This window comes from Rattus norvegicus, chromosome 20 (assembly GCF_021556685.1).
Source record: "Rattus norvegicus strain SHRSP/BbbUtx chromosome 20, alternate assembly SHRSP_T2T, whole genome shotgun sequence".
Classification (NCBI taxonomy): domain Eukaryota; kingdom Metazoa; phylum Chordata; class Mammalia; order Rodentia; family Muridae; genus Rattus; species Rattus norvegicus.
In genome coordinates, this window is record NC_141553.1 from 46,621,825 (window position 1) to 46,646,903 (window position 25,079).

Sequence of the window (25,079 nt, forward strand, 5' to 3'; positions counted from 1 at the left end):
ACCAGGATTGGACACGTGGATATACTTGGGGCCTTAGAATGTTTCAATCAGGTACTGATACAGGAATTATATTTACCATAAAATTGTTAAAAGAGCTTGTGCATTCCTATGCCCCAGTCCCCTTGGGCCCTAATCCAGTCTTGGTTCCTCCTGCCCCTCCAATAACTTTCCAGAGCCCCAGGACAGCCCCCATTATATATAATTATTCTAGCCCACCCAGATTATTTCCCTTGGGCCCCCTTAGCCCCCTGAAGATTAACCCTCACAATACCAAAAATTTGATTCTCACCTTGATCAATCAAACCTTTTTTTACCTTAAACCTTACAGATTGTAAGTTTGTTGAAGATTGTTGGCTTTGCTATCATTCCCAACCTCCTTTTTATGACAGAATAGCTGTGGTTGGAGACTTTATCCCCATAAATGACTCCCACCATTGCAGATGGCAACCAGGGGAATGGAATGGTTTGTCCCTGTCCCAGGTGTCAGGGCTGGGGCTCTGTGTTGGGGGATCTCATCTCCCCACTATGTATTCCCAACTTTGTAATCAAACCATAGCCCCTGATAAATATTCTCAATATTTATTACCTCAAAATGATACTTGTTGGATTTGCCTTGATGGCCTCATCCCCTGTTTGACTACTGAGGCTTTTTTCACAGATAGTTCTGATTTTTGCATATTGGTTCAATTGGTTCCCTGTCTTGTGTATTATAATTTTGAAGAATTTTTCCACTTGTGGGACCTGTCATTTGAGTCCTCACTCACTGTGCTGACTAGACAGTGCAGAGAACCCATATCAGCACTCACCATCTCTGCACTCCTCGGTTTGGGGGTGGTGGGTGCAGGAACAGGCATTTCTTCTCTGGTCTTATCTAACTCCAGATATCAAGAACTTAGTGCCACCATTGTTGGCCAAATGAGGCCAACATTCTTTTCTGCCTGCTGTCCTGATGCCTTTGCTGAAACATCAATGAATCATCACCCCTGCGTGCTGAGTTGTACAGTCAATGATGGGTAAGAGAGCAATAAATTCACAAACAAAGGGCCTAAGACAGGAGGGCCACCATTAGCTGCTGCCTTATCCCATGACAGACCCTGGATTCTCTTGGCCATGTGACAAATATCGCTCCAACCTAAGACAGATGCAGTTCCCGAGGGGCTCATTCAAGGACAACACGGCCATTGGTCACCTTTTCATTTGATTATAAGGAAGGGGGAGATGTTGGGAGCGATGCCCTTAAAACCCTCCATTATTGATGTTAACAGTATAGTTAGAGTTAAGTAGACTGGGTTCATGGAAAATCCCCAGCCAGCTGCAGAAGACTAATACAAATCTGGTGGTCAGGATGAATAATGATAGGACAAAGTTCTGACCTTGCTGTGAATACATCTGACGTCAGGATGCCCAATGTGATGACCTGTAACCTTTCTGAGAAACCAACATCCTGTTGACATCAGCTGACCACACGAGTACTGTATCTTTGGCTTGTGTAGATTTTTCCCACTTCCTCCCTCCCTCTGTTACCCCTGTTATGGTATAAATTCAGCCTGGCATCCTTTTTCATGTCCTCTTGTCCCCCCATTCTCTCCTAGGTGGTCCCTAACCTCTGCTGACTGCCCTGCAGGCTGGGGCATTACTCTCCTTAATTGAGCTAAAGAATAGTTGATAATTTAGAAGGAGGGGTTGTATACTCCCCCTCTTTTATTTTTTAAGTAGATTTTTTTTATGGTTGAATGGGCTCCCTCTACAATTGCTTGACCTTGAAGATTGTAAGGGATACCTGTTTTATGAAGAATATCGAAATAGGCACAAAATTGTTGAAATGTTTTGCTGGTATATGCTGGTCCATTATCAGTTTTTATTTGCCTAGACACATTCGTAAAGGCAAAGGCTTGTAAACAATGGCTTTCCACATCTTTGATCTTTTCTCCACTGTGAGCAGAAGCAAAGATCAATCCTGAATAGTTATCTATGAACACATGGACATATTTCAATTTCCCAAATGATGGATGTGTAACATCCATCTGCCAAATATCATTGGACATCAATCCTCTAGGATTAATGCCCAGACTGGGTGAGGGTATTAATGGAGCACATGAGGGACATTGAGTAACTATTTGAACAGCTTGCTCCTTGGTGCATCCTGTACAAGGTCTTAAAGATTGTGAATTTATATGAAATTTTCTATGTGATTGAAGGGCCAAATCATAAGAATCAAGAGCTATAGCTACAAATTGTGGCCTAGTAAACAAACCATCAGCAGCATTACCTTCTGCCAAGGGGCCAGGCAATCCAGAATGACCTCTGATGTGCCCTACATAAATAGGCTCTCTGCGTCGCCACAATAATGCCTGCACTTGCAAAAGACAAGAGCAAATAGGAGACACAGGAGCAACATATGCAGCAGGTTCCAAAGGTAAAATAATATTAGATACATAAACACTATCTGTATAAATATTCAGGGCTTTTCAGGAAACAAAGATAGCTCCAAAGGAAGGGCCTTTGATTCAGCCAACTGTGCCGAGACAGAATCAAGCATCGATCTCTCCACCTCGCCCTCTGAAAGGACCATAGCTTATCCCTTAGAAGAACCATCAGTGAAAACTAATCTAGCCTTACTCAAAGGCTGATTTTTTTACTATAGGGGGAAAGATCACAGGATGGAACTTAAATAAACTGACAAATTTTATTTTCAGGATAATGGTTATCAAACTGACTAGTAGTGGAACATGAAAAAATGGACCAATCATCAAAAGTTCTAATCAAATTACTTACCTGTTCTTGATCATAAGTTAAAATAATCATTCTTTGAGCAGGTTGCATAGTCAAGACAGCTCCCATATCATGAAGAACATCCCTTCCCCATAGATTAACAGGAATATTATCGATGATAAAGGGTTGAAAATATATCCCATATGTCCTTCCTCATCTTTCCACTTAAGTATTTTACTACCTTTTTGAGGAGCTGTAGCTGTCCCCACTCCTTGTAAAGTATGTAATGACTAATTACATTTTTAGTTGCCTCTCCTGTTAAAGCAGTTGTGATCAGAAAGTCTGAAAAAGTGTCAATAGTCACAAATAAATCTAGATACACCAGACTGTTGTCTCTAGCTATTACTATTTTGATGATATAAAGAATGAGATGGTCTAATTGTCCCTATGTGAGGCCCCAAATCTGCCTGGTATATAAATCTATTGTGACTTTGTCCAGTCTGAGTTCTTAAATAGCCTATAAAGGAACAGCACACTTCTCTTAAATCAGTTGTATTAGCATAATAGTCATAAAATTTGAGGGTTAACAGTATCTAAAAGAGGAAAAATTTTAATCAATTGCAAACCATAAGCAAACTGAAAGCTTGATTTTTTTTTAAACATTTTTAAAAACAGTGGCTACAGAACATAATTCAATAATCTGTGTTGAAGCAGGGGGAAAGTCAAGAGAATAATCATGTGATCCAATTACATGTGTTGCCTTCTCATTCAATAACCAATTTAATTGCTGTTTGGAATAAGGTACGTTTCATCAGGTTCTTTTTCTAAAATACTTCCATGACTCAATCTTACAATTCTGTACATCAAGCTCTCTTTACTTTCTGTAAAGCTATTCAGTCACTCGGCAGTTAATTGTCTAGGGGAATAGAATTTGCATCTCCCTTGGTGATATAAAAAAAAAGGCTTAAATCCTCCTGTGGTAAACTTAAGGTGAGGTCTTAGCTAATTAACATAACTTAGAAGCTTTTAAAAATAGTTTAAAATAAACTATCTAGAATTTCTGTGCCACAGTTTGTTTAGGATATAACCGATGTCTCAAATATTGAGAAGGAATATTGAATCTTTTCTGGAGCAGCAAAATTTAAAATTTAAAGCACGTTGTAAGAGTAAAGGCGTGTAGTAAAATTAAAATGTCTATATAGTGAATAATATACAATGAAAGATTCAAATTCTTAACTTCTTGTATTGAAACAGTGACAAAAATTTTTTACATAATGTAGGGCCATAAATGATTTCTTGAGGCGAAAATTTCCAATGGTATCACTTCATGGTTTCTCCAAAATTATAAGCAAGCTCACTAAATGAAAATCTTTCACAATCGCCAGGATGCAAAGAAACAGCATAAAAACAATCTTTTAAATCTATAATAAGATTGGGGATTTAGTTCAGTGGTAGAGCGCTTGCCTAGCAAGCACAAGGCCCTGGGTTCGGTCCCCAGCTCCAAAAAAAAAAAAGACTTGTAACTCTATAATAAGTCTACATGTATTTCTTGAAATAGCAGTTTGAGTAATGCTCTGATAATTTCCATAGCCTTATCAACCCTTTGTAAATCCTTTAACAACCTCCATCTGTTTGACTTTTTCTTAATTACAAATATGTGTGAGTTAGAATCTTGATCAAACTGTAAACTGTAGCCAATGTAACACGGCAATCTGTCGCGCGCCCAATGTCCCGCCAGCAAGAACGACGCGCGGCAACAGGATTCTTCTGCAAGCAAGCCTTTACTGTGTTACAGCTCTTCTTAGTGTTACAGCTCTTCTCAGTGTTACAGCTCTTCTCAGTGTTACAGCTCTTCTCAGTGTTACAGCTCTTCTGAACAGGGACCCCGAGCAGCAAAATCGCTCGGCTTATATAGACAGCAGTATGCTAATTATCTCTCAGGGATTGGTGGGGCTTGGATCACCCCACTACTTGTCCTCCAGGGATTGGCGGAGAATGAATCACCTCATTAGCATATTAACGGTCAACTAACACCTGGTGAATAAACCGCACATGTGCAGTACCGCTGTTCACCACTAGAGGGAGCCCTAGCAAGGGGACAAGCCTGCACATGCGCAGTAAGTCGTTTATATCCAGACAAGGCTGGATGTCGGCGCCATCTTTGTTTCGCCGCACCGCTCTCTACAGCAATCATTAACCACAATCTTTAAATTTCCCTTGTAACACCAGAGCACAACCATAACTTTGGAAAACAAAACTCAACCTCCAACAAACCATCTATTCTCCAAATTTCAGCCTCTCCAAAACACCAAGTCCATTCCTCATGCTTTAAAGTTTGACTGCCAATTCTTGCATACAAACGAACGATGGTGCAGGCTCTAATACCTCAATAAAGAGACACTGCTCTAAATTCCTTTATAAGTCTGGTCTCTATGATAAGAATTATATTAAAATATCCCAATTTATACCGGTTTCCCTGGGTTGGCTCATGCCACATGTTGTCTACTTTCTATTACCAATTGTCCCACGCGCGACTTTCCGCCGGCAAGAAGCACGCGAGACATAGAAATTCTTGCTATGAGTGATACTTTATTCCTATCTCATGGAGAAGCCCCGAGCGCCGGCCAGGCGCGCCTATTTAACCCTCGAGCACGCATCCACACCTGATTGGTTGCTTACTCATGATCTTATCAGGCACGCCCCGGAATGGGCAAAGACCTGGCAGGAAGGCACTCTTGCACATGCGCACAGTTAACTACCTGAAAGGGGGGGGCGGCTGGCGCGGTGAAGGTTGGAGCCATCTTGCAATGGCGGAGTCTATCCTGACCTACCAAGTGGGGCGCAGTGGAAGACAACGCCAACTAGTGGTGGCGAACGTATTGCGGCCCTCTACAACCAATGTTACAAAGTTTTATCCATACTCAATAACTTAAAAGCCAGTAACCTATAACTAAGACTTGTAGAGCATATTATACATTTAAAACCAATCAGAAACAAAAAAATGAAGTGGCTACACATATCTTTAATATTTAGATCAACACCTACTCACCAGTTGAATCCAATAATCACAGTCAAAGATTTCTCTAAGAGAAACAGCCATCAGCTCCATTACCATAGAAGCTGTGAAGCTCCTGGTGCCTTTAGGATCAGCTAGTGTAAACATTTAGCCAGGCCCCTGCAGAGCTTCCCCAGAGGACCTGGGCTCCCAGCTACAGATGCAGGACTCCAAAAGCCAATTGAAACTGCTTTTTATTTATTTGTTCCTTTCCTTTAAGGAGGTAAAACTAAATCAAGGGGTGAATCAATGAGCATTTAAAGTTTTAACCATTTTTTCTTTTAAACATGAAACACAAAACATTCAAGCAACGAGAAGCAAAACCCAGAAATAAAACGACATACATGGACAGCTTGATGCACCAAGGACAGACAGTAGACATAGAGGAAAAGAACTAGATGGCGTCCCACCAAAGGGACCCATATATCCTACCTAAAGGACCCAGAACCAGAAATTAGCACTTCTCCAATAGGAGCCAGCAAGGAGGCAGGACATCTGAAGGATGTTTCCTTCTGTCCCTAGGAGAGCTCTTAAAAAACTTAAGCTCATTTTCCTTCTTTTGCCAAAACATCTGTGGAGGGTTTGGGAGGACTGTTTTTCTCAAACCCATTCTCTCTCTTGTCTAGGGTGTAAACTGTCTCTAGTCGGGGTCCAAAGACTGAAAGCATCTATGAGAATTGATTTTGCTTCTCTAGATTTTAGCATAACTCTAAAAGAATACATACACAAAAACATTTTATCATTATTACTTTGTTCCTTTTTACAAGGTTTACTCACCACTAGTCCAAATCTTTATTTTTCTTTGCATGTGCTTTCAATTCCCGCGGTCCTTCTGTATCCTGCTTTCTGGGGCCTTTCCTGGCCCATTTTCCCCAATGCGTCCCTCTTTCTTCGCCAGTCGGCTTCCTGGGACGATCTGGCCAGGTTGTCCTCTCTTTCCCAGTCTCAGTGAGATCTCCGTCTGATGACGCCTGCGTCGTCAGGAACTGAGAACCAGGCGTAGACCTGCGAGATTTAAGAAGAAACTCATACTCGGGATGTCTGTGTTAAGAGAATGCAGTCTGGGCTTTACTGAGATCTCCTTACATACAAGAGGCAAAAGCAGTGGAAAAGTACTAGAGCAGGCGGAAAATCCCCAACCAGGAAAACAGGAAAAATCTGTCATGGAAGGTCCCAGCCCCAAAACAGGGGCTGAGAGCAGCTGCCAACAACTTCTTGCCATAGCGGGCTGAAAGGCTCAGCAAGGGGGAAGGGAAACACCCCAAAGTAGGGCCCAACAGATGGGAGGGGAATGAAGGGGAGGAGAGGAGAAACATCGGGGTTATAAGGAGATTGTGAAGAGGGGGTCGGGGTGACCATGCACTGGAGAAGTTTAGGGGAAAGATGTGTGGGAAGAACTGAGGATGGACTGAAATGTCAAACAGGCATTTATGAATCTGAGGGATCCTGGAGCCTGGCATGTGCTTTGATATGCTAATGGGCACCACAGATAGCTATTTGTTTCTTCTGCCTGTGATAAGGGTAATGGTTCCTTTTGCTAGTAGGGAACCAGCATCACCAGGTCCTGATGATCGCTGGCTTTGGTCCAGCCACCAGAATTTGGAGAAAAGGAGTTTTTTTGGACCTGACACCTACCACCAGGTCCTGTGATTAAAGTCAATGGGAAACAACAACCCAATCCAGGCCAGATGACAAAGGGCACAGGAAAAGAGCTAAGATTTCTGAGGTGATTGCCAACGGTGGAAGAAAACACAGAAGAGGAAATAGAGGAAATTAGTTATAATGACAGTTAAGGCCACTGATCAGTTGCAGAAATGACGGTTATAATTGACCTGAGAGTTTCTGACATATTTTGTTAACAATGCATTTGTATAGATACTTGTGTTTCCTTTTCTTGATTTATCATATAGCATCAATTAAAAGGATATCAGTGGGGCTGGAGAGATGGCTCAGTAGTTAAGAGCACAGACTGTTCTTCCAGAGGTCCTGAGTCAAATCCCAGTAACCACATGGTGGCTCACAACCATCTGTGATGAAATCTGATGCCCTCTTCTGGTGTGTCTGAAGGCAGCTACATTCCGAAGATGACCTACTGTGTACTCATACACATAATTTAAAAAAAAAAAAAGGATATCAACCATTAGTGTATTTGAGATACTAAAAGAACGTCTCTCATAGGACACTGCCACCTATTCTAAATCCATAATGTGTTTACAGTTGTATGAGGGATAGTTATGTCATGCTACTCATAATATGACCTGTCTAAATATTTCTGTTTGCAATTATACACAGGGTAGTTCTGTCCTGTTAGGTGTAATTATGCCCAGTTATTGTTTTCACTTGACATACAGAGATACGATTGTGTCAAGTTGACAAGGTTTGGGCTTGGGGTGGCTATTCTTTGTTATCGGCTTGACCACGGCTGTAATTAAAACACAAAATGACCAGGCACATTTGTGCAGGATATTTTTCTTAATCAAAAAACAAAAACAAAAACAAAACAAAACAAAACACCTGCCGCTGGAGGAGTTAGAGGAAGTATTGAAGGAGCTGAAGGGACTTGCAACCCCATAAGAACAACAATGCCAACCAACCAGAGCTCCCAGGGACTAAACCACTACCCAAAGACTATACATGGACAGACCCATGGCTCCAGCTGCATATGTAGCAGAGGACAGCCTTACTGGGCACCAATGGTAGGAGAAACCCTTGTTCCTGCCAAGGTTGGACTCCCAGTGTAAGGGAATGTTGGGGGGGCTCGGAAGGGGGGCATTGGATGGGGAGCAGAACACCCTTATAGAAGAAGGGGGGAGGGGATGGGGAAACAGGGGAAAGGGAATAACATTTGAAATGTAAATAAAGAAATATCCAATTAAAAAAATGAAGTGTGAAGACTCACTTTTAATATAAATCTTTGAGGTAGGAAGATACATCTTTAATCCAGACCTTTGGAGGTGGGAAGATCCACCTTTACTCTGGACCACACCTTCTGCTGGTGTCCAATGTAAAGGACATGGAAGACGGGAACTTGCTGTCTTTGCCTGCTTCTTCCTTCTCTCGATAGCAAGTTCTTTCCTCAAGTCCACTCCCCCATATTCATTCATTCATTCATTCATTCATTCATTGATTCTACAAGTTCTGTCCCTCTAGAGAACCTCTAATACAAGGCTACACCTCAGATCATTAAGACTTTTTACCTCAGCTATAGTTTGAATCCTTTGAGAAACTCGACTTGCAGGAGACACTCCCTACAGTGAATTCCAGGTTCACAAGCCTGGATTTGAGCAGAACCTGTGATTTACTTCATGCCAGACAAAGAGGGTAAATGCATCAGGAAGCCGCTCCTGCAAGCCCATCACATGCCACATAGCTCCAGGTTGGAGGAATTTGCTAAGGAAGGGGATTCTCCCAATATTTTTGAACAGGCCACCTGTTGTAAGGGGAGCTGAGACTTGGATCTGGAAAAATGTCAACAAACAACACAGAACTGACCAGGTAATAGCCAGCAGGAAACAAGATTTTCCATCAGCCATTCCATCACCAGCAAGCAGTCATCCCTGGAAGATACGTCCAAGCCCCAGCAAAGAGCACAGTCCTCCCTGCCAGTGACCCTCAGCAAGCAGAGTCAAGTCATGCTGAGCTGTGGTAAATAGATCTTGATTTATCTGCAATAGACTCGGCCACTGGTTACTGGGTACGAAGAACAGCGTTTCTAATTGAGCTCAACGGTTTCCTTCCAGTACAGACATTCATCCCGCACTGTGACAACAGCAACATTGTCATTTGGCCATTTACATTTTGGTTTGGGGCATTTCTCCTGTGGATTTTCAAGTTGTATGTCGAGGTCTGTTTTTGTTGTTTTGGCTGGTTGGTTTTATAACAGATAGGGTTTCTCTGTGGAACAGACCTGGCTATCCTGGAACTGGATTTGTAGACCAGGCTGGCCTTGAACTCAGAGTTCTGCCTCTGCCTCCTGAATGCTGGGATAAAAGGGGAGTGCCGCCACCACCCAGCTCAATGCCAAGTTCACATTACCATGCCTCTCTTCCGGATGCCACCTTCTGCCCTGTGAAGTAGAAGCCGAAGGTAGAACGTGAGTTTAGCAAAATAACCACGGCTTGCCTACTGCCCTAAGCAGGGCAAAGCTCGTTTCCGATCGCTGGTGAGCAACACAGTATTGGAGCCACAATCTCCACGGCCAGCTCATTCATCCAGCCCTCCAGTCGCCTGAACCAGGGTGGCCATGGGCATACGGGAAACCAATGGGCAGTACTCAAGAAACATGCCATGTTCTTGGCTCAGCAGTGAAGAACACTGGCTGCTCTTCCAGAAGACCTGGGTTCAATTCCCACCAAGTACTGGGAGCTGACGACATCTGTAACTCCAGTTCCAGGGGAGCTGACCCCTTTCCTGACCTCTGTGGGAACCAGGCAGCCACGTGCTATACGTACACAGATGCCACAAAACAGTCAACAGCCACACACAGAAAAAAAGTGTTTAATAATTTTTACTTTTTATTTTTATTTTTATTTATTTATTTATTTATTTACAAAAAAAAAAGAACAACAAATCCTTAAAACTTGGTGAGGGATTTCAAACATATTGCAGTCAGGTAGCAATTCACTGTCACTCGGCATAAAACTTGGGAAAAGGTACAAGTCATTACCCAAGGCTGGCCCAGCCTAGCTCTGTCACGCTTGTGAAGCTGCACCCCTCAGCCATCTTAATTTGGTTTCCAGGTACTTCAAACTCATGGAGTGGTCCTGGACGGGACATGGGTTCTCCGCTCACCACAGAGGAGGCTCGTCTATAAACTAAACTTTCAGCCTGCCTTATAGACTTTATGTGATTAATACCACAACCCAATGAGGGTTAAATCCTACAACGGCAAGGCCCAGCCCCAGCCTCTGTTAATGAGGCAGGCTGTGGGCACCAGAGAGCCCGTCCAAAGCGCTACTGTTTTACACAGTAATGGTAAAACAGCTTCTATAATTAAAACATCAGGCCTGGGAACTCGGCTCCGAGGTAGAGCACTTAACTAGCAGGTGCAAGGCCCTGTGTTAAGTCAACAGCACTAGACAAAAGTAAAAGGTAAGAAAATAATATAAAATCAACATGTCCCCGGATGCTCTCTGAACGACGCACATAACGGCATATAAAAATAACCTCTTTTTAAAGAGTCAGCAAAAGTACTATAATCTCTGAACACGAGAGTTACTGGGAAGATGTTTTTGTTTTTTTCATGTGTGGGAAACAAGAATAAAATTTGCTAGAATGCTAAATGACGATCCTTGAGTGTAAGGGAAAAGGCGTGTTGTAGATCGATGAACGCCGTAGGGCCACTAATACCACGCCTGCCAGCTTCCGGCATGTTTGAGGCGCTGCCTGTCATTTTTGGTTTCCACATTTGAAATGAATGGGCTATTTTAGCAAAAAATATTATACAGCGTTAACTTACGCGTTTCACCATGCATGGTGGCACATGCCTCGACTACAAAACTCAGGAGGCAGAAGCAGAACGGTGAGACAGTGGCTAACCTGGTCTACTTAGTAAATTCCAGGCCAGCCTGGACTGTAAAGTAAGACTCAAGAAATAAAACAAACACAAACACTGAAAGTTAAAATTATCTCATTTGCGGGGTTGGGGATTTAGCTCAATGGTAGAGCGCTTGCCTAGCAAGCGCAAGGCCCTGGGTTCGGTCCCCAGCTCCGAAAAAAAGAAAAGAAAAAAAAAAAGTTGTCTCATTTGCATTTCTAGAATCACAGGAGATAAAAATAAACCCGGTTTGTGCCGGAGCTGAGCATGAAGTCAGGGAGGAAGCTAGACCCCCCAGACAGCATAGCCTGTGTGAGCTCTCCAGGGAAAACATAGTCAGCAGCAGTTTCCAGCTCAACCCTACACAGAGGGTAAAAGAAAGAAAACCATCTTCCCACCTCCAAAGACGCCCTTTGACACGACGATTCGCCCCTGGCAGGGTATGGATGCGAGATCATCGCTCAGCAAACCACCTTGTTTTCCGCAGTGTGATACTACCCAGTTCTCCACACACACATAAACGCCTTCTGTACGCTGGAGACCACAAGGCAGTCTCCTCACGAGAGTCCTAGTGCGCAAGAACGAACGGTAGTTTACACAGGACTGAGAATTCTGAACTCTCCAAACAATTTCAACGCTTCCTGTAAACAGACACAAATTTCAAGTGCCAAAGCACACCCTGAGAGTCTGCCAGTGCCGCCAGAGGGTTATTCCCTTTTGTCCTAATGATTCGCAAGAGAATTGCTGCTGCTGGCTGAAAGGGGTTCAAAACTCAGTGCATCTGGAAGGAACTGATCAGAGCCCTCAGCTGTGGGCCCCATCACATCCCCAGACGTCCCCCTTACGGACCCCTGTACCGGATCATTCATCTCAACCACTTCAAAATCCATTTCGTTCCACTTTTCTGCATCCTCCTCCTCCTCGATTTCTTCCTCACAGTCATGTAGCTCAGAGCTGGAGAGCAAAGCCTTCTGGTCCTCACTCTTCCTTCTTCCTTTGCGCTGTCGTTCCAGGGGTAAGGTGGCCAATTTATACATCACAGGAAATAAAACAGCCGTGAATATGGCTGAGCCCAGACCCGTGTACAGAACTACTGGCAGGTCTGGGTAGTGTCCCTGAAGAATTCCGATCACTGCAGGAATCGCCATTTCTCCCAGGGCAGCACCGATGACAAAGAAGGATGCGGATTTCCCAGTTAAGGTGGTGTACTGCTCAATCCAGGAGATGCCGCTGGGAAACGTGGCAGCCATTGAGGCTCCATACACAGAAGACGCGATCCAGAGGCAAAGAGGACTCTTGTCAAAAAGCACCAGAAAGAAAGATGAGGCCAGGCTGCCGATGTTGCTCACCACAATCATGGTCCCAGGCTGTAAGCATGTCGCAAAGAAGATGGCCAGGCCCCTGCAGGCTGCGAAGGTCCCCCAGAAGATGGAGTTCAAGCCAGCTGCCTCGCTCTCTTCCATGCCAACGTGGGTGGTGGCGAAGGAGAATACGTAAGAGCCGTAGGTCACCTCCGCTCCCACGTAGAAGAAGAAGAAGAGAAAGAGGAGGCATAGCAGGGCCCTGTGGTATTTAGCTCTTCGAGTTCCCTGGGCAGACGCTGAGGACTTTTTCTGCCTTGAGCGTTTCTTACAAAACAGAGCAAACAGGAAGACAGAAACTACTAGAACATAGGTTCCGATGGACGCGTATGTCCACAGCAGATTCATGTCGTCGGGTACCGCGAACACAGAGTCTGTGGCGGCTTCGGAGGTTCGGTTCAGCATTAGAGAGATAAAGTCGGACTCAGTGTGGTTCTGAGCAGATGCTGTGGTACCCCAGGCCAATTTAGCCAGCAGGGGAGCCAGGAAGGCACCCAAGGCGAAACTGAAGTGCAAGGCCTGCATATGTGGGGCTCCTTTGTCCCCCCAAAGGTCCAAGATGAGGACGTTCCCACCTACCAACAAAGGAAATGACTTGAGTTAACGATCATGTGGTAAGAACGAGACGTTGCTGTCAAGAACGTGACATTGCTACCAAAACAAAAGGGAAGCTGACTCGACAGAGAACCAAGGTAGAATAGACAGGCTGCGTTGAAGGAGCCTCCCAACCCTCCCCCCATCGCAGCATCTCTTCCTAGCATACAGATCTATAAGCTGGTTAACCACTGGAGCCAGGCACGTTAGCCAAGGCTTTTCATAAAATGCTCCAACTCCACACTGACGGAACACACCTATCTACTTACGAGGGAAAGAGAGAGAGAGATGGATTACAGCATCAGATAGTGCCCAGTCGTCAAAGCTTTGTAATTTTGCACTTAGTAGTGACTGTCACGGAAGTCAACCCCCAAGGTCCTGATGCACACTGCTGCGACAAGCGCGGCTGTCAGACTGCACTGTTCTGATGAAGACCCCATGAAGGGACGGCCAGAAGCCTCCGTTCTTTGGCTCTCTCAGCTTGCAGATAAACACACGCTTCCACTCCGTGCCTTCACAACCAAACAAAGCCTGGTGTGCCAAATATTTCCACACTCCACCCAACAGCATGGGAGGAAGAAGGAAAGGAATGGGGCGCTGCCGTTGAACAGAGGCCGCCTTACTCATGAAGAGGCTTTGCTGGTGGCAAACAGAGACTTTCAGGAAAGGCTTCACTGAGCTCAGAACTCAGCACGAAGCAGCTGTGTCTGTTCCTCTGCAGCCCACAGCAGCTCTGTACTTGTTTTCTCCTCCCCATCACTATGGCTTCTTACAGTACAATGGCCAGATCCTATCCTGGAAGCAAAGCCTGCTGGCTGTCCTTCGTGTTCCGGTATTCTAAATCACCCCTTGCTCATGGAGAAACATGCTTTTTGTTTCCTTCACGGGCAAATGTTGGGAAATGGATGATGGCAAGGAGGGTGGCCCTGAATAGATGTCCCCAGTCTGACGTTCCTGGGATAGCGTGATGTCGTCAGCTGTCCTTCTCCTAGCAGTAGTGTCCCCAATGGCACAGGTGACAGTAAACGATTCACTAACCTGTATCCAGAATGCCCATTGAGACCCCGAAGACAGACATCAGGACGATCAGTAAGGCCGCTATCTTGCAGAATGGCATGAGATAAAGACCAACTGTGGTAGCAGAAAGGGACATCCCTGAGAAGAAACGGCAAGAACTCAGCTAAAATACAGCTCTGCTTTGGTAAAACGCTATTTACTTAATTATCGGTAACAAAGTATCTGTGCTCCCATCAGAGTTTTAATGCATCAATTAAATCTTTAACCTTGCCGATTCATTGAAAACCGCATGCTAACAGTTCTGTCCTCTTTTCCCGGGTCAGGATCTAAGGGGATCAGTCTGTGCTCAGCTCTGACACGGGCCGCAGGACAGAAGTGCACCCTATATCACTTCCCTCCCACCTCCGTCCCTTCATCTCCAAGCCCAAGTCCACAGAGCCTGGCCAGCTTCCCGGAACTTATTCCGATCCCCATGGCCCCAGAAGCCGCGCCCCACCCCAGATAAGCAGAGCTTCGTGGTCAGCCAGTGCACGTGCCTGGAGCGGAGCCTAAATCACAGTACAGGTCAGCATTGTACAGGGTTGCCGACACTCACACCCAGGGGCCCGTCGAGTTCCCAGGGGGGCTCAGTACAGACCGGTTCCAACTCCCAGGGTGGATGCCAGCATACTCCCCGTCTCAGGTTATCAACAGACTTCTATATTTAGAGCTGAGTCATAAAATGGATGACAGAAACAAATTGGTAAAGAGCAGTGTTTACTCACCCAAAAGTAAAAAATGGTTTATACAGTCAAAAAGGACTCCTCCAATCATAGAGCCACATAAATAACCTGAGGCCCGGCCCACAAAGATCAGAGACAGGCTGCTGATGTTTCTGTTCACGTTCCTTGCCAAGTCTGGAAAGGTGGGTCCCAGGATAGCAACACTCAATCCCTACAGTTAAAAACAAGAGAACTTTTACTGTGGTTGAACACTGACCAAGAAGTAGCTTTTCCATGACCACAAACCACAGGTGGGAGACGGCAGTCTACCTTAAGGGACCTTGGCTACATTGTGTCAAAACTAAGAAAGCATGGATACTATCAGCAGCAAAGCGGCAGGCTCCCCGGTGGCCTTTCAGTCACAACCTTGGATACTTTTTTAAAAGTTCTTGTTTTGTTTGGAGACTCAAACTTGCTCTGTGGTTCACAACAGCTTCTAACTGCCTGTGTCAGCCTCCAAAATGTTGGCACCACCAGTCTATTCCAGCACACACAACTATTTAAATCTTTTAACTGTTTAGTATTAAACAATACCCTAAAAGACCATCCCATATTAAGAATTAATATGTAACAAACTAGGGGCTAGGGAGATGGCTCAGTCAGTGAAGTGCTTACAGCATGAACGTGAGGACCTGAGTCTGGATCCCCACCATTCACATAAAAAGGACAGTATCTTACTTAGGGTTTGTAGTGCTACAGTCAAACACCAGGAAAAACAGACAGTTAGGGAGGAAAAGGTTTACCTGACTTACACCTCCACACTAGTCCGTCTTTGAAGGAAGTCAGGATAGGACAGGAGGCAGGAGCTGTGCAGGGACCATGGGAGGATGCCACTTACTGGCTTGCTCCTCACAGCTTGCTTAGCCTGCTTTCTTATAGAACCCAGGACCACCAGTCCAAGGATGGTGCCACTCACAATGGGTGGGGCGCTCCCCCACCAATCACTAATTAAGAAAATGCCTTACAGCCAGATTTTGCAGAGGGATTTTCTCAACTGAGGTTCACTCCTCTCAGATGACTTTAGCATCTCTCGAGCTTACATAAAACTAGCAGAGCCACTGACCCCTGTCAACTGATACACAAACATAATCACTGTTAAGCCACAACCTTTCCTGTCTTGTTCATCCCCAGGATCCCACATTAACATCAACAAACAACATTTTACAAACGTTAAAGGTTCCAATCTTTACAAATGCAAACACTTTAAGATCCAGTGTCTCAACTGTGGGCTCCTGTGAAATAAAAACTAGATGCTTATTTACTTCAAGAGGGAAAACCCAGGGCATAGTTACAGTCCTTGCAAAAAGCAAAACCAAACTCTAAAAGCATCAATAATTCAATGTCCAACTGTCTGGGTTTCACTCACGATCTTCTGGGCTCCTCAAAAGGCCACCTTTCCAACACTGCCCTCTGCAGTACACAGACTGTCTTTTAGGCTGTGACAGCTTCCACTTACACCTGCTGATCCTGGTGGCCATCCCAAGGTACTGGCCTCTCCAAAATGGCGGGGTCTTCTGCTGCAACTGGGCTACACTTTCACTAATAGTTTCTCCTGGGCTCTTCATGGACTTTGGCCTACCACACAGTGCGGGGCCTCGGCTGCTCTCCACGACTCCTTCATGCCTCCGAATACAGCACCACCTGGTGACTTATACTACGGTTGGCTGCAATAGGAGGTACAACCTTGACTAATTCCGGGACACAGCTTCTGTGTGCTGACTCTGGGGAAACAGTTCCCAGAAGATTTCACCTCAGTGATGCTGATCTCTTAATCAGAGCTGATTCTTCAGGTCCTGTTGATCAGCATCTATTACCCCAGCAAAGTAAAGTTTTCTCTTTAGTGGTTCTGGTGTCCTTCTCATCACAGCCAATCCTTCAGCTCCAGCAAACCAAAGCTACAGATTCTTAACCCAAATGGCCTGGTAGTGTTTGCTTTCCTCCGAAACTTCACAAGCCAGGCCTCCATCGACTGCACTCCTCTCAACATATTTTTCTTTTTAGGTGTATTTATGCATACGGGTATTTTGTCTATATGCACATCTGTCCACCACAAGAGGGCATCAGATCCCATTATAGACAGTTGTGAGCTGTGGGTGCTGAACTCAGGACCTCTGGAAAAATCAACCAGGGCTCTAACCCCCTGAGTCCTGTCTCCAGCCCCAGCTCTCAACATTCCTACAAGAACAGCATGGTAAGCTCTCAATACTCAACGACTTTTCTAAACCACAGTTCCAAAGTCCTTCCACAATCCTCACAAACAACACGCTCAGGCCTGTCACAGCGATACCCCACGACCCTGTCACAGCAGACCCCACGATCCTGCCACAACAATATCCCACGATCCTGGTACCAACTTGTCTCGGTTTGAGCTTCAATTGCTACAGTGAAACACCCTGACCAAAAGGCAAGTTGGAGAGGAAAGGGTTTATTTGGCTTACACCTCCACACTGATGTCCTTCCTTCCATCAGTGAAGGAAGTCAGGACAGGAACTCAAACAAGACAGGAACCTGCAGGCAGGAGCTGATGCAGAGGCCATGGAGGATGCTGCTTACTGGCTTGCTCAACCTGCTTCCTCATAGAACCCAGGACTACCAGCCCCGGGATAGCACCACCCACCATGGGCTGGGCCCTCCCTCATCAATCACTAATTGAGAAAATGCCCTATAGCTGGATCTGTGGAGGCATTTTCTCAGTTAAGGTTCTCTTTTCAGATGACTCTAGCTTACGCTGACTTGACATAAAACTAGCCAGGGCACACAGGACAGCAACATACCTAGAGCCCCAGCACTGAAGAACAAGGAAAGAGATCCCCGTGGCTCTAATCTGACTGAATTGGTGAGCTCCAAGTTCATTGAGAGGCCCTGTCAAAGAGTAAGGTCTCCACTGAGCAAGTCAGCTCTGGCCTCCGCACACAGCACAAAAGTTAAGTGCACGCAAACCATTCTCAAACTGTTCTCAAACTGTATACCTACATTTTCAAATATGCTATATGCGTTAAATAATATAGAAATTTAACTGCTAAAACTTAAATTGCCAGGCACCCAATTATGATTTTTTTACATTAAATGCCAATATTTCTGGCACACATGGAGTTGTACCTTTGACCTGTATATCTAATGCTGACCATGAGTAATCTGAATGTTCCCACATCTACAGCTTTCCTCACATTCCAGAGCTATCAGGAAACGTGAGGGCTGTAAGGCTCTCTTAGCAGAGCAAATATAACGCAGACAGGATGGTTTTAACAATAAGATGTTACACAACGTACTCCCAAGAACTAAGGACCTCCGTTTTAGATGAAATTACTAAAAAAAACCTTTGAGGAAATGTTTCTAAGTCGTTTGAATTTTGAGAACCATTGATTGTGGGCTGGGGATACTGTTCATTGAAAGCCTAGCATGAAGCCCCTGGGTCAATCCCCCATGTGTAATAAAACAAACAAACAAAAGAAAAACAGAACCGGACTGTGCTGCATGATTCTAACCAAGAGTGTTATTTCCTGCCCAAGCACCAACAAGGTCGGAGACCACGTGCACACTGGGCCACGGCATGTACACCATTCCCTTCAAAGCACTTGTAAGACCTGAGCACACAGTGAGAGGCTCCATCACCTTCCCTTTCCCATCAAAATAGTTTTTCTTAAAACTGAGGCTCCAATTCTGAGGGACCAGGAGGGACTCTCGTCAAAGGTTTAGCCCTCATAACACTCGAGTTAAAAATGATCGTTTTAGGCCAGTGGTTCACCGCTTTAATCCCAGCACTCAGGAGGCAGAGGCAGGTGGATCTCTGTGAAATCTGAGGCCATCCTCAGATGTACACAGTGAGTGCCAGCCATCTGGTCTACAACAGGAAGTTCCGGGCCAGCAGTTGATGCTGCACAGGGAAACACTGTCTTTAAGGCGTTTTAGTTCTTGCACTTGAGTGAAGAAAATCTAAAGCCTTGATTTAAACAGGATTGTGAACAGGCTAAGAAGCAACATGTCCTTGATGCTATCATTTAACCAGAAAAGCCACTTTCTTTTCCGGGCCTATTTTCCCATCTGTGAAATAAAGCAGTTGGTCGGATTTGGTCAGGCCCCCAGAAAGAGGCAATCTCCCAAAGCAGCTTTTCTGTGATCAATTTGGAGCTTCAGTGGCTTGGGAAGGGGGGCAGGCTCCCCATCTTGTATCCCTCCCTTCTCCCCGAGGAAACTTTGCTCGTGTTGGAAACGTATTAATTGTGTCCATTTTTCTAGATGGCAAAACTGAGACCCAGGATGATTAACCAATATACACCAAGGGTCATGCACAGCGCAGGGCACTAAGGAGACCACGTTCCCTGCAAGATGCCTGCTCCAGCCTTGGCCTGGAGGGGTTTAGCCCAGCTCTCACCAGCCCCAGGAAGGCGGCACACAGCACCACGGTGGTGAACCAGCGCAGCACGCTCTGGGCACTGCCACTCCGCACGGAGGCCACAGCTTCGGACTCATTCTCTGCGCCGGGGCCGGCTTGGAGGAGCCGCTGCCCTCCGGCCCCACCGAACTCCAGCTCCAACTCCAGCGTGGCGGCTCCACCAGCCGAGCTCCGTGCACCGGGCATCGGGTGTGCAGGGAGGTGTCCCGCCCCGCCCAGGAGTCCCAGAGTCTCCCCGGGGGCGAACTGCGCCGGGCCCAGCCCGCGCGAGCAGAACCCGGGAAGGAAGCCTTCCCACCGCGCAGGCGCGGAGCCGGACCCCGGCCTCCAAGTTGCCGAGCGCCTGCACAGGTCACGTTCCGGAAATAAGGCCGCTCGCCAACCAGAAGGCTTCTTCAAACCGGAAGTTGATATGGTTGCCTTGGGGATTGGGCTGCACGGCCCAGGTAAGAAGTCTCAATTAAGTGAGCTGGGGAGTTTCGCGGCCCGGGGATGATAGGCCAAAGAAAGAGGAGCTGCAACCCTCGCACAAGACGACCCAAAGGGTAAGAGGAACGTTGGAAGAAAACCGGCCTGGAACTGCAAGATGGCAACTTCCTCAGGCTCCTGGGTCACCTTGGAAACCCGAAGGTCTTGCCTCGACACGATTTCCAAACCTTTGCCCTTGCCCCTTAGATATACGAGAATGTTCACCGTCGCGCCTTCTCACTCCACAGATAGTTGTGGATCTTTACGTGTAAACTCACACGTGAAGTACCTCAGTTAATTTACACAACACTCAGAATCCCACCGCGGCCCCATCTATAAATAAGAATATATTTATAAGGTTAGAGTAACAACTTCCCAAAGGCCAGACAAGAAACTGTTGGCCTTTCCCCGAATAGTGAAACAGTAGCAAAAGAAAAAAATCTGGGTCAAAACAAGTTGCAAGCACTTGCCCACTCTTGTTTTAACGTGCAATTCCATTGTTGAGTGGACCTGGACATCAGTTTGTGTGTTCTTACGTGGCTACAGACTTGACCACAGGGCTATAGCCTCAAACGTTACCGCATTCTATTCTTTATCTGAAGTTCTTGTCCACTTACACTTCTGTCTCTGATACCCGCTTCTACTTAGACTACCAGGCTACTACAAAGCTTGGTCTTGTTACCTATAAACCAACTTTCTACCTTCTTATGATCGTTAACTTCTTCCCTGTTTGCCTCAGAAATGTTTCTTAAATTGGCTTCCAACTCCTCTCCATTCCCACTATACTTGTCTTCATTTCTTTTTTTTGTTTTGTTTTGTTTTGTTTTTTATTGGATTTTTTAATTTACATTTCAAGTGTTTGTCTTCATTTCTTGCTTATTTCAGGTTTTCTGATTGGTCACAAAGTGTATGTCTTGAGATTTTTATGGGACCTGTAGAACACAAAAAAAATGTGAGGGCATTTTAAAGTGAGAATCGCTCTGCTTGCTTCAGTACCAAACTACTAGGCAAGATATCCCCCGGGGTTTAAGGGTGGCATAAGTGTCGTGGAGGTAACTAACCACTTTCTGCTTGGTTTTGAGACCTAATCCACAGGAGGGAGGGCAGTCTAGTCTGGTACTATAAGTCTGTTCAAAGCCCATGGGGAGATCATAGGACGCAGGAAGGAGCAGACTTGTGGTTTGCCGAATGCATGTGTTTTCAGACTGCATATTTCTACCCCTACATAAGCGTTACCGTTGGCCTTTTGCTTTTGCAGTGGGTAGAAGTCAGTGCACAAACCTCATAGCTGGTTGAAGTGCTGTGAACCAGACTGTTGAGTACTCAGCCCTAAACGGGACACAGCGATGCCTCCCAGGCCAAGGCTGGGGGAACATCGAGGAAGCGAGGTTTCAAATGGCAGATTCAGTAAAAGGGTAACGCCTCTGTGTTCCGTGTAGTTGTATTTGCGTTTGGGGTAGATGGGACATCCTTAGTATATCCTGTAAGCTGTTGTTGGGGAGGGCTTCCAAAACTATAGTTCACCCTAGGAGATCATTTTATCTGATGCCCAGTGTTCCAGAAGAGGCGATTAGGCACGGAGGGGTGTTATAGGCTTCCTGTTTGGACCCACCCAAAGATTACAGTGGGGATTGAGATTCCAGTCCTTGGGCTGCCGGTTGTCCTTTCGGTTGTGGCACTTCTGTTAGCCTGGGAAAGGAGGCTAGAGACAGGAGAGGCATCATGAACAGGAGTCCGTCAGCACTCGCAGTTCCACCAGTTATTTTTGTTGCCACTTCGTAACTTTTGCTTTGTAAGTTTGTTACTGTCGTGTGTAAATATCTAACAGTGAGGAAGGCTGATATGTGGCCTCCTAAGGGGTTGTGACCCACCGGTTGAAAGCCACTGCTTTAGAGTGTCTCGGGATTTGTCATTGTTGTTGTTGTGGTTGTTTTGAGCAGGGTTTCTCTGTGTAGCCCTGGCTGTCCTAGAACTCACTCTGTAATCCAGCCTGACCTCAAACTCAGAGATTCGCCTGTCTCCACCTCCCAAATGCTGGGATTAAAGGTGCACCACCACCACCTCCTCCACCTCCACCACCTCCACCTCCTCCACCTCCACCTCCACCTCCACCTCCACCTCCACCTCCACCTCCTCCTCCACCTCCACCTCCACCTCCTCCTCCTCCATTACCAGTTGAGTGTCTTGAGATTTTAATGGTGGCTAATTGTTTGGGCAAATAGATAACATCTAGTAATTCTGTGGTTCGTTAACTATTCCAAATGGGTTGGCCAGAGGAAGTCATAAATCCTTTTTGTCTCCACAGCATGTCACCATGGGGCACCACTCCAAATGTATACCAGCCAAGTGTGAATGTTAGCTATTCTGTCTTCTGCCCAGTGCACAGACACTCTGGCAAAAGGTCTGGTTCAGCCCTCTGAGTGGACGTAATGTATAATACTGTCCATTATGTCAAGAGTAGAGAGAGCTGCATATCCTGTCTGAAAATGCCCTGTTCTGCTAATAATACAAACCATCTGCAACCTTAACTGTTCTTGTAAGCTCATAATTTGGATAGTAGTATCTTCTTCCTTTTTCAACAATGGTTTTAGAATTGTTAAAGCACCAAGGCTGTCTGTGCGAAGGGAGACCCATACTTTCGAGCTTTCAGTAATGCAGAATTTAATAAGCCATCGCTTACTTGACCTCAAAGTTATAGGAATTCCCAAGTGGCTGCAAAGGTGACATAGAAGGCAATTATAGTTCTCTGGCCTGGCCTTACACTGCTGTATTTTGACCCAGTCGGTAATTTCTGGAATAGTTTGTACCACAGCAGAGGTAGTCCTAAGTCATGGCAGGACCTTTAGTGTCCGTGATCTGTTTGATCAAAGTCCTGAAAGGAAAGCAAGTAGGACTACCCAAGCTTCTCTTTCTCTCTCCCCCCTCGCTCCCTCCCTCCCTCGGCAACCAATGGGCCAATCCTTTTGCTTCCACATGAGAAGCCATCTTCTTTTTTTTTTTTTTAAGATTTTATTTTATTGTATATAAGACACTGTAGCTGCCTTCAGACACACCAGAAGAGGGCATCAGATCTCATTACAGATGGTTGTGAGCCACCATGTGGTTGCTGGGATTTGAACTCAGGACCTCAGGAAGAGCAGTCGGTGCTCTTAACCACTGAGCCATCTCTCCAGCCCCCGAGAAGCCATCTTCTTCTCGAGCATCCTGTCATGCTGATCTGCTTGTCCAGGCCCAGAGCAGCCAGGCCAAGCAACTCCAGACTGAATCTTCTGAGCTCATGACTGAAATAAACCTTCCTTTCTAGGAGTCCGTTACCTGGGGTGTTTTGGAAAAAGAGAGAGAGGTGACTAATACTAAAAAGTGCCTTCGAAAAAAATCGTGAAAGGGAATGGAGGATGATGTGGAAAAGGCCAGTGCACATCTACCAGCAAAACAAGATTAGCAAAATGGAAACTGTCCCCCAGGTATATCAGCTTAATAAGTTATCTTTTCATTTTGGTTCAGTTTTGAGTCAGAGTCAAAGGTGACCTTGAACTCCTGACCCTCTGGCTTCTGCCTCCCACAAGGAAGGATTACAGGTGTGCATGGACGGACACACCATCATGTCTATAGATATTTCTAAAATATGGCTTCCTCTCTGCCAAAAGTTTAATTACAACAAATTTACTTTAAGGATACAGTTAACTTAGATTATGGATTCCAGGGTTAGGCAGCATCTCATTCTATAGACCAAATTGCCATTAAGCTGAACTGAGCAGAGGTTCTTGGCTTTGTCTGCAGAAGACACAAGGAAGTCAGGGACAGAAAGAAAAGCAGATGGAGCCATCAGGTTGCTCTTCCTGTCTGCTTTGGGGGTGCATGGCTGTGATCATAGCCCTTGGGAAGTAGAGGCAAGACCAGTAAGGCCAGACCAGCTTAGCCACATACTGAGTTTGAGGCCATCCTGGACAACAAGAAACCCTGTCTGAAAAGAAAGCTGTATATCCCAGGCTTATAGCCTGTGATAGACTAGAATCCCCCTGCCTTGGCTTCCATGTTTGGAGATTATAAGCACAAGTCACATCACAGATGACAAAAAACTGCTGCTCTTACAGGGCTAAGGGACTTCTCAGTCTCGGCTCGAGTTCACTGGTACAGTGCTTCTCTAAGATATACAAGGACCTGGGTTCCAGCCCCAGGTAGAAAACGGGACAGAGACTCATGTATCGTGTCTATTCAGGTAACCTGGCCCCTTGTGACTAGCTGCTGTGTTCTGATTGGTGTTGCCATCACACTCTATAATCTTGGTGACAGTGATCATGTCTGATTTCTTCCCAACATATCCCAGCATCCATACAGTGACTGGTAAGTCTGTCACTCAGGTTATTGATACACAAGTGACCATATAAAGGTGTTCCCAAGGACTAGAACTGTCACTGGAGCTAGAGCAAATCTGTAGGTATTTGGCCTCATGACAGTGGATGAACTAGCAGTGAGGGGGTTAAGCACAAAATGGGTCAGATTATATATGGTAACTGTGAGAAACCACAGATAGTTTAGCATGGGCTTTGTCAGGTTCAGCGAGGTGGCTCAGTGGGTAAAGGGGTTTGCTACCCAATCCTGATGGCTTCACTTTGATCCCCAGAACCCACAGGGAGAACCCAAGCAGAGAACTGGCTCTCACAAGTTGACCTCGGACTTCCACACACACTGTGGTGCACTCTCACAGGCACCATACAAACACACAATAACTTAAAGGACTGGCAAGATGACTCAGCAGCTAAGGGTACTGGCTCCCAAGCCTGAAGACCTGGGTTCGATTCCTGGAACCTACATAGAGGAAGGAGAGGGCAGACTCTTGTTATTCTTCCTGTGATTGCCACGCTTGCACTGTGGCAGACAGGAGGTCGGCAAGCGGCCGAGCCTGGAACTGCTTGTGTTATGGCAGAACTTCGGGCAGCACAATTCACCTTTCTCTCCACTTGAACAAGCTGCAGCGATGCTGACAGCAAGCGGGGCATCTCCTCATCCCAGCTTGTCCTTCAGGGAGAGCGCACAGTAAAATCACCCACACAGTGCCAGCCTGTAAATTACACTCTGCCCAGCAGAGGTTCCGGCTGTCTGCATTCCCAATGGCTCTGGTCCTCAGCTTTGCCTGAGAGCACACGAGTGAGTGGGCATTTCAGTGTACACAGTGCTGGGC

General features: G+C 45.8%; 1 protein-coding gene and 1 long non-coding RNA gene across 3 annotated transcripts; one reads left to right on the plus strand and one right to left on the minus strand.

Annotated features, from left to right (window-relative positions):
- Positions 1–10,261: 10,261 nt before the first annotated feature.
- On the minus strand, positions 10,262–19,728 carry Slc60a2b (solute carrier family 60 member 2B). 2 transcript variants are annotated; one of them, NM_001402082.2, is made up of 4 exons: positions 19,409–19,728; positions 15,040–15,208; positions 14,297–14,413; positions 10,262–13,239 (listed from the first exon to the last, which is right to left on the minus strand). In NM_001402082.2, the coding sequence occupies exons 2-4, from the start codon at positions 15,086–15,088 to the stop codon at positions 12,026–12,028; spliced, it is 1,380 nt and encodes a 459-aa protein (NP_001389011.2). In that variant the 5' UTR covers positions 15,089–15,208; positions 19,409–19,728; the 3' UTR covers positions 10,262–12,025. The 2 variants fall into 2 exon arrangements, with proteins under 2 accessions (NP_001389011.2, XP_087454364.1); XM_087598238.1 differs by lacking the exon at positions 19,409–19,728 and adding an exon at positions 17,811–17,899.
- A 124-nt stretch (positions 19,729–19,852) lies between these two features.
- Positions 19,853–22,425, plus strand: LOC120098823 (uncharacterized). Its single transcript, XR_015645908.1, has 2 exons — positions 19,853–19,974; positions 22,203–22,425. It is a non-coding gene; the product is annotated as an uncharacterized LOC120098823 (long non-coding RNA).
- Positions 22,426–25,079: the final 2,654 nt, after the last annotated feature.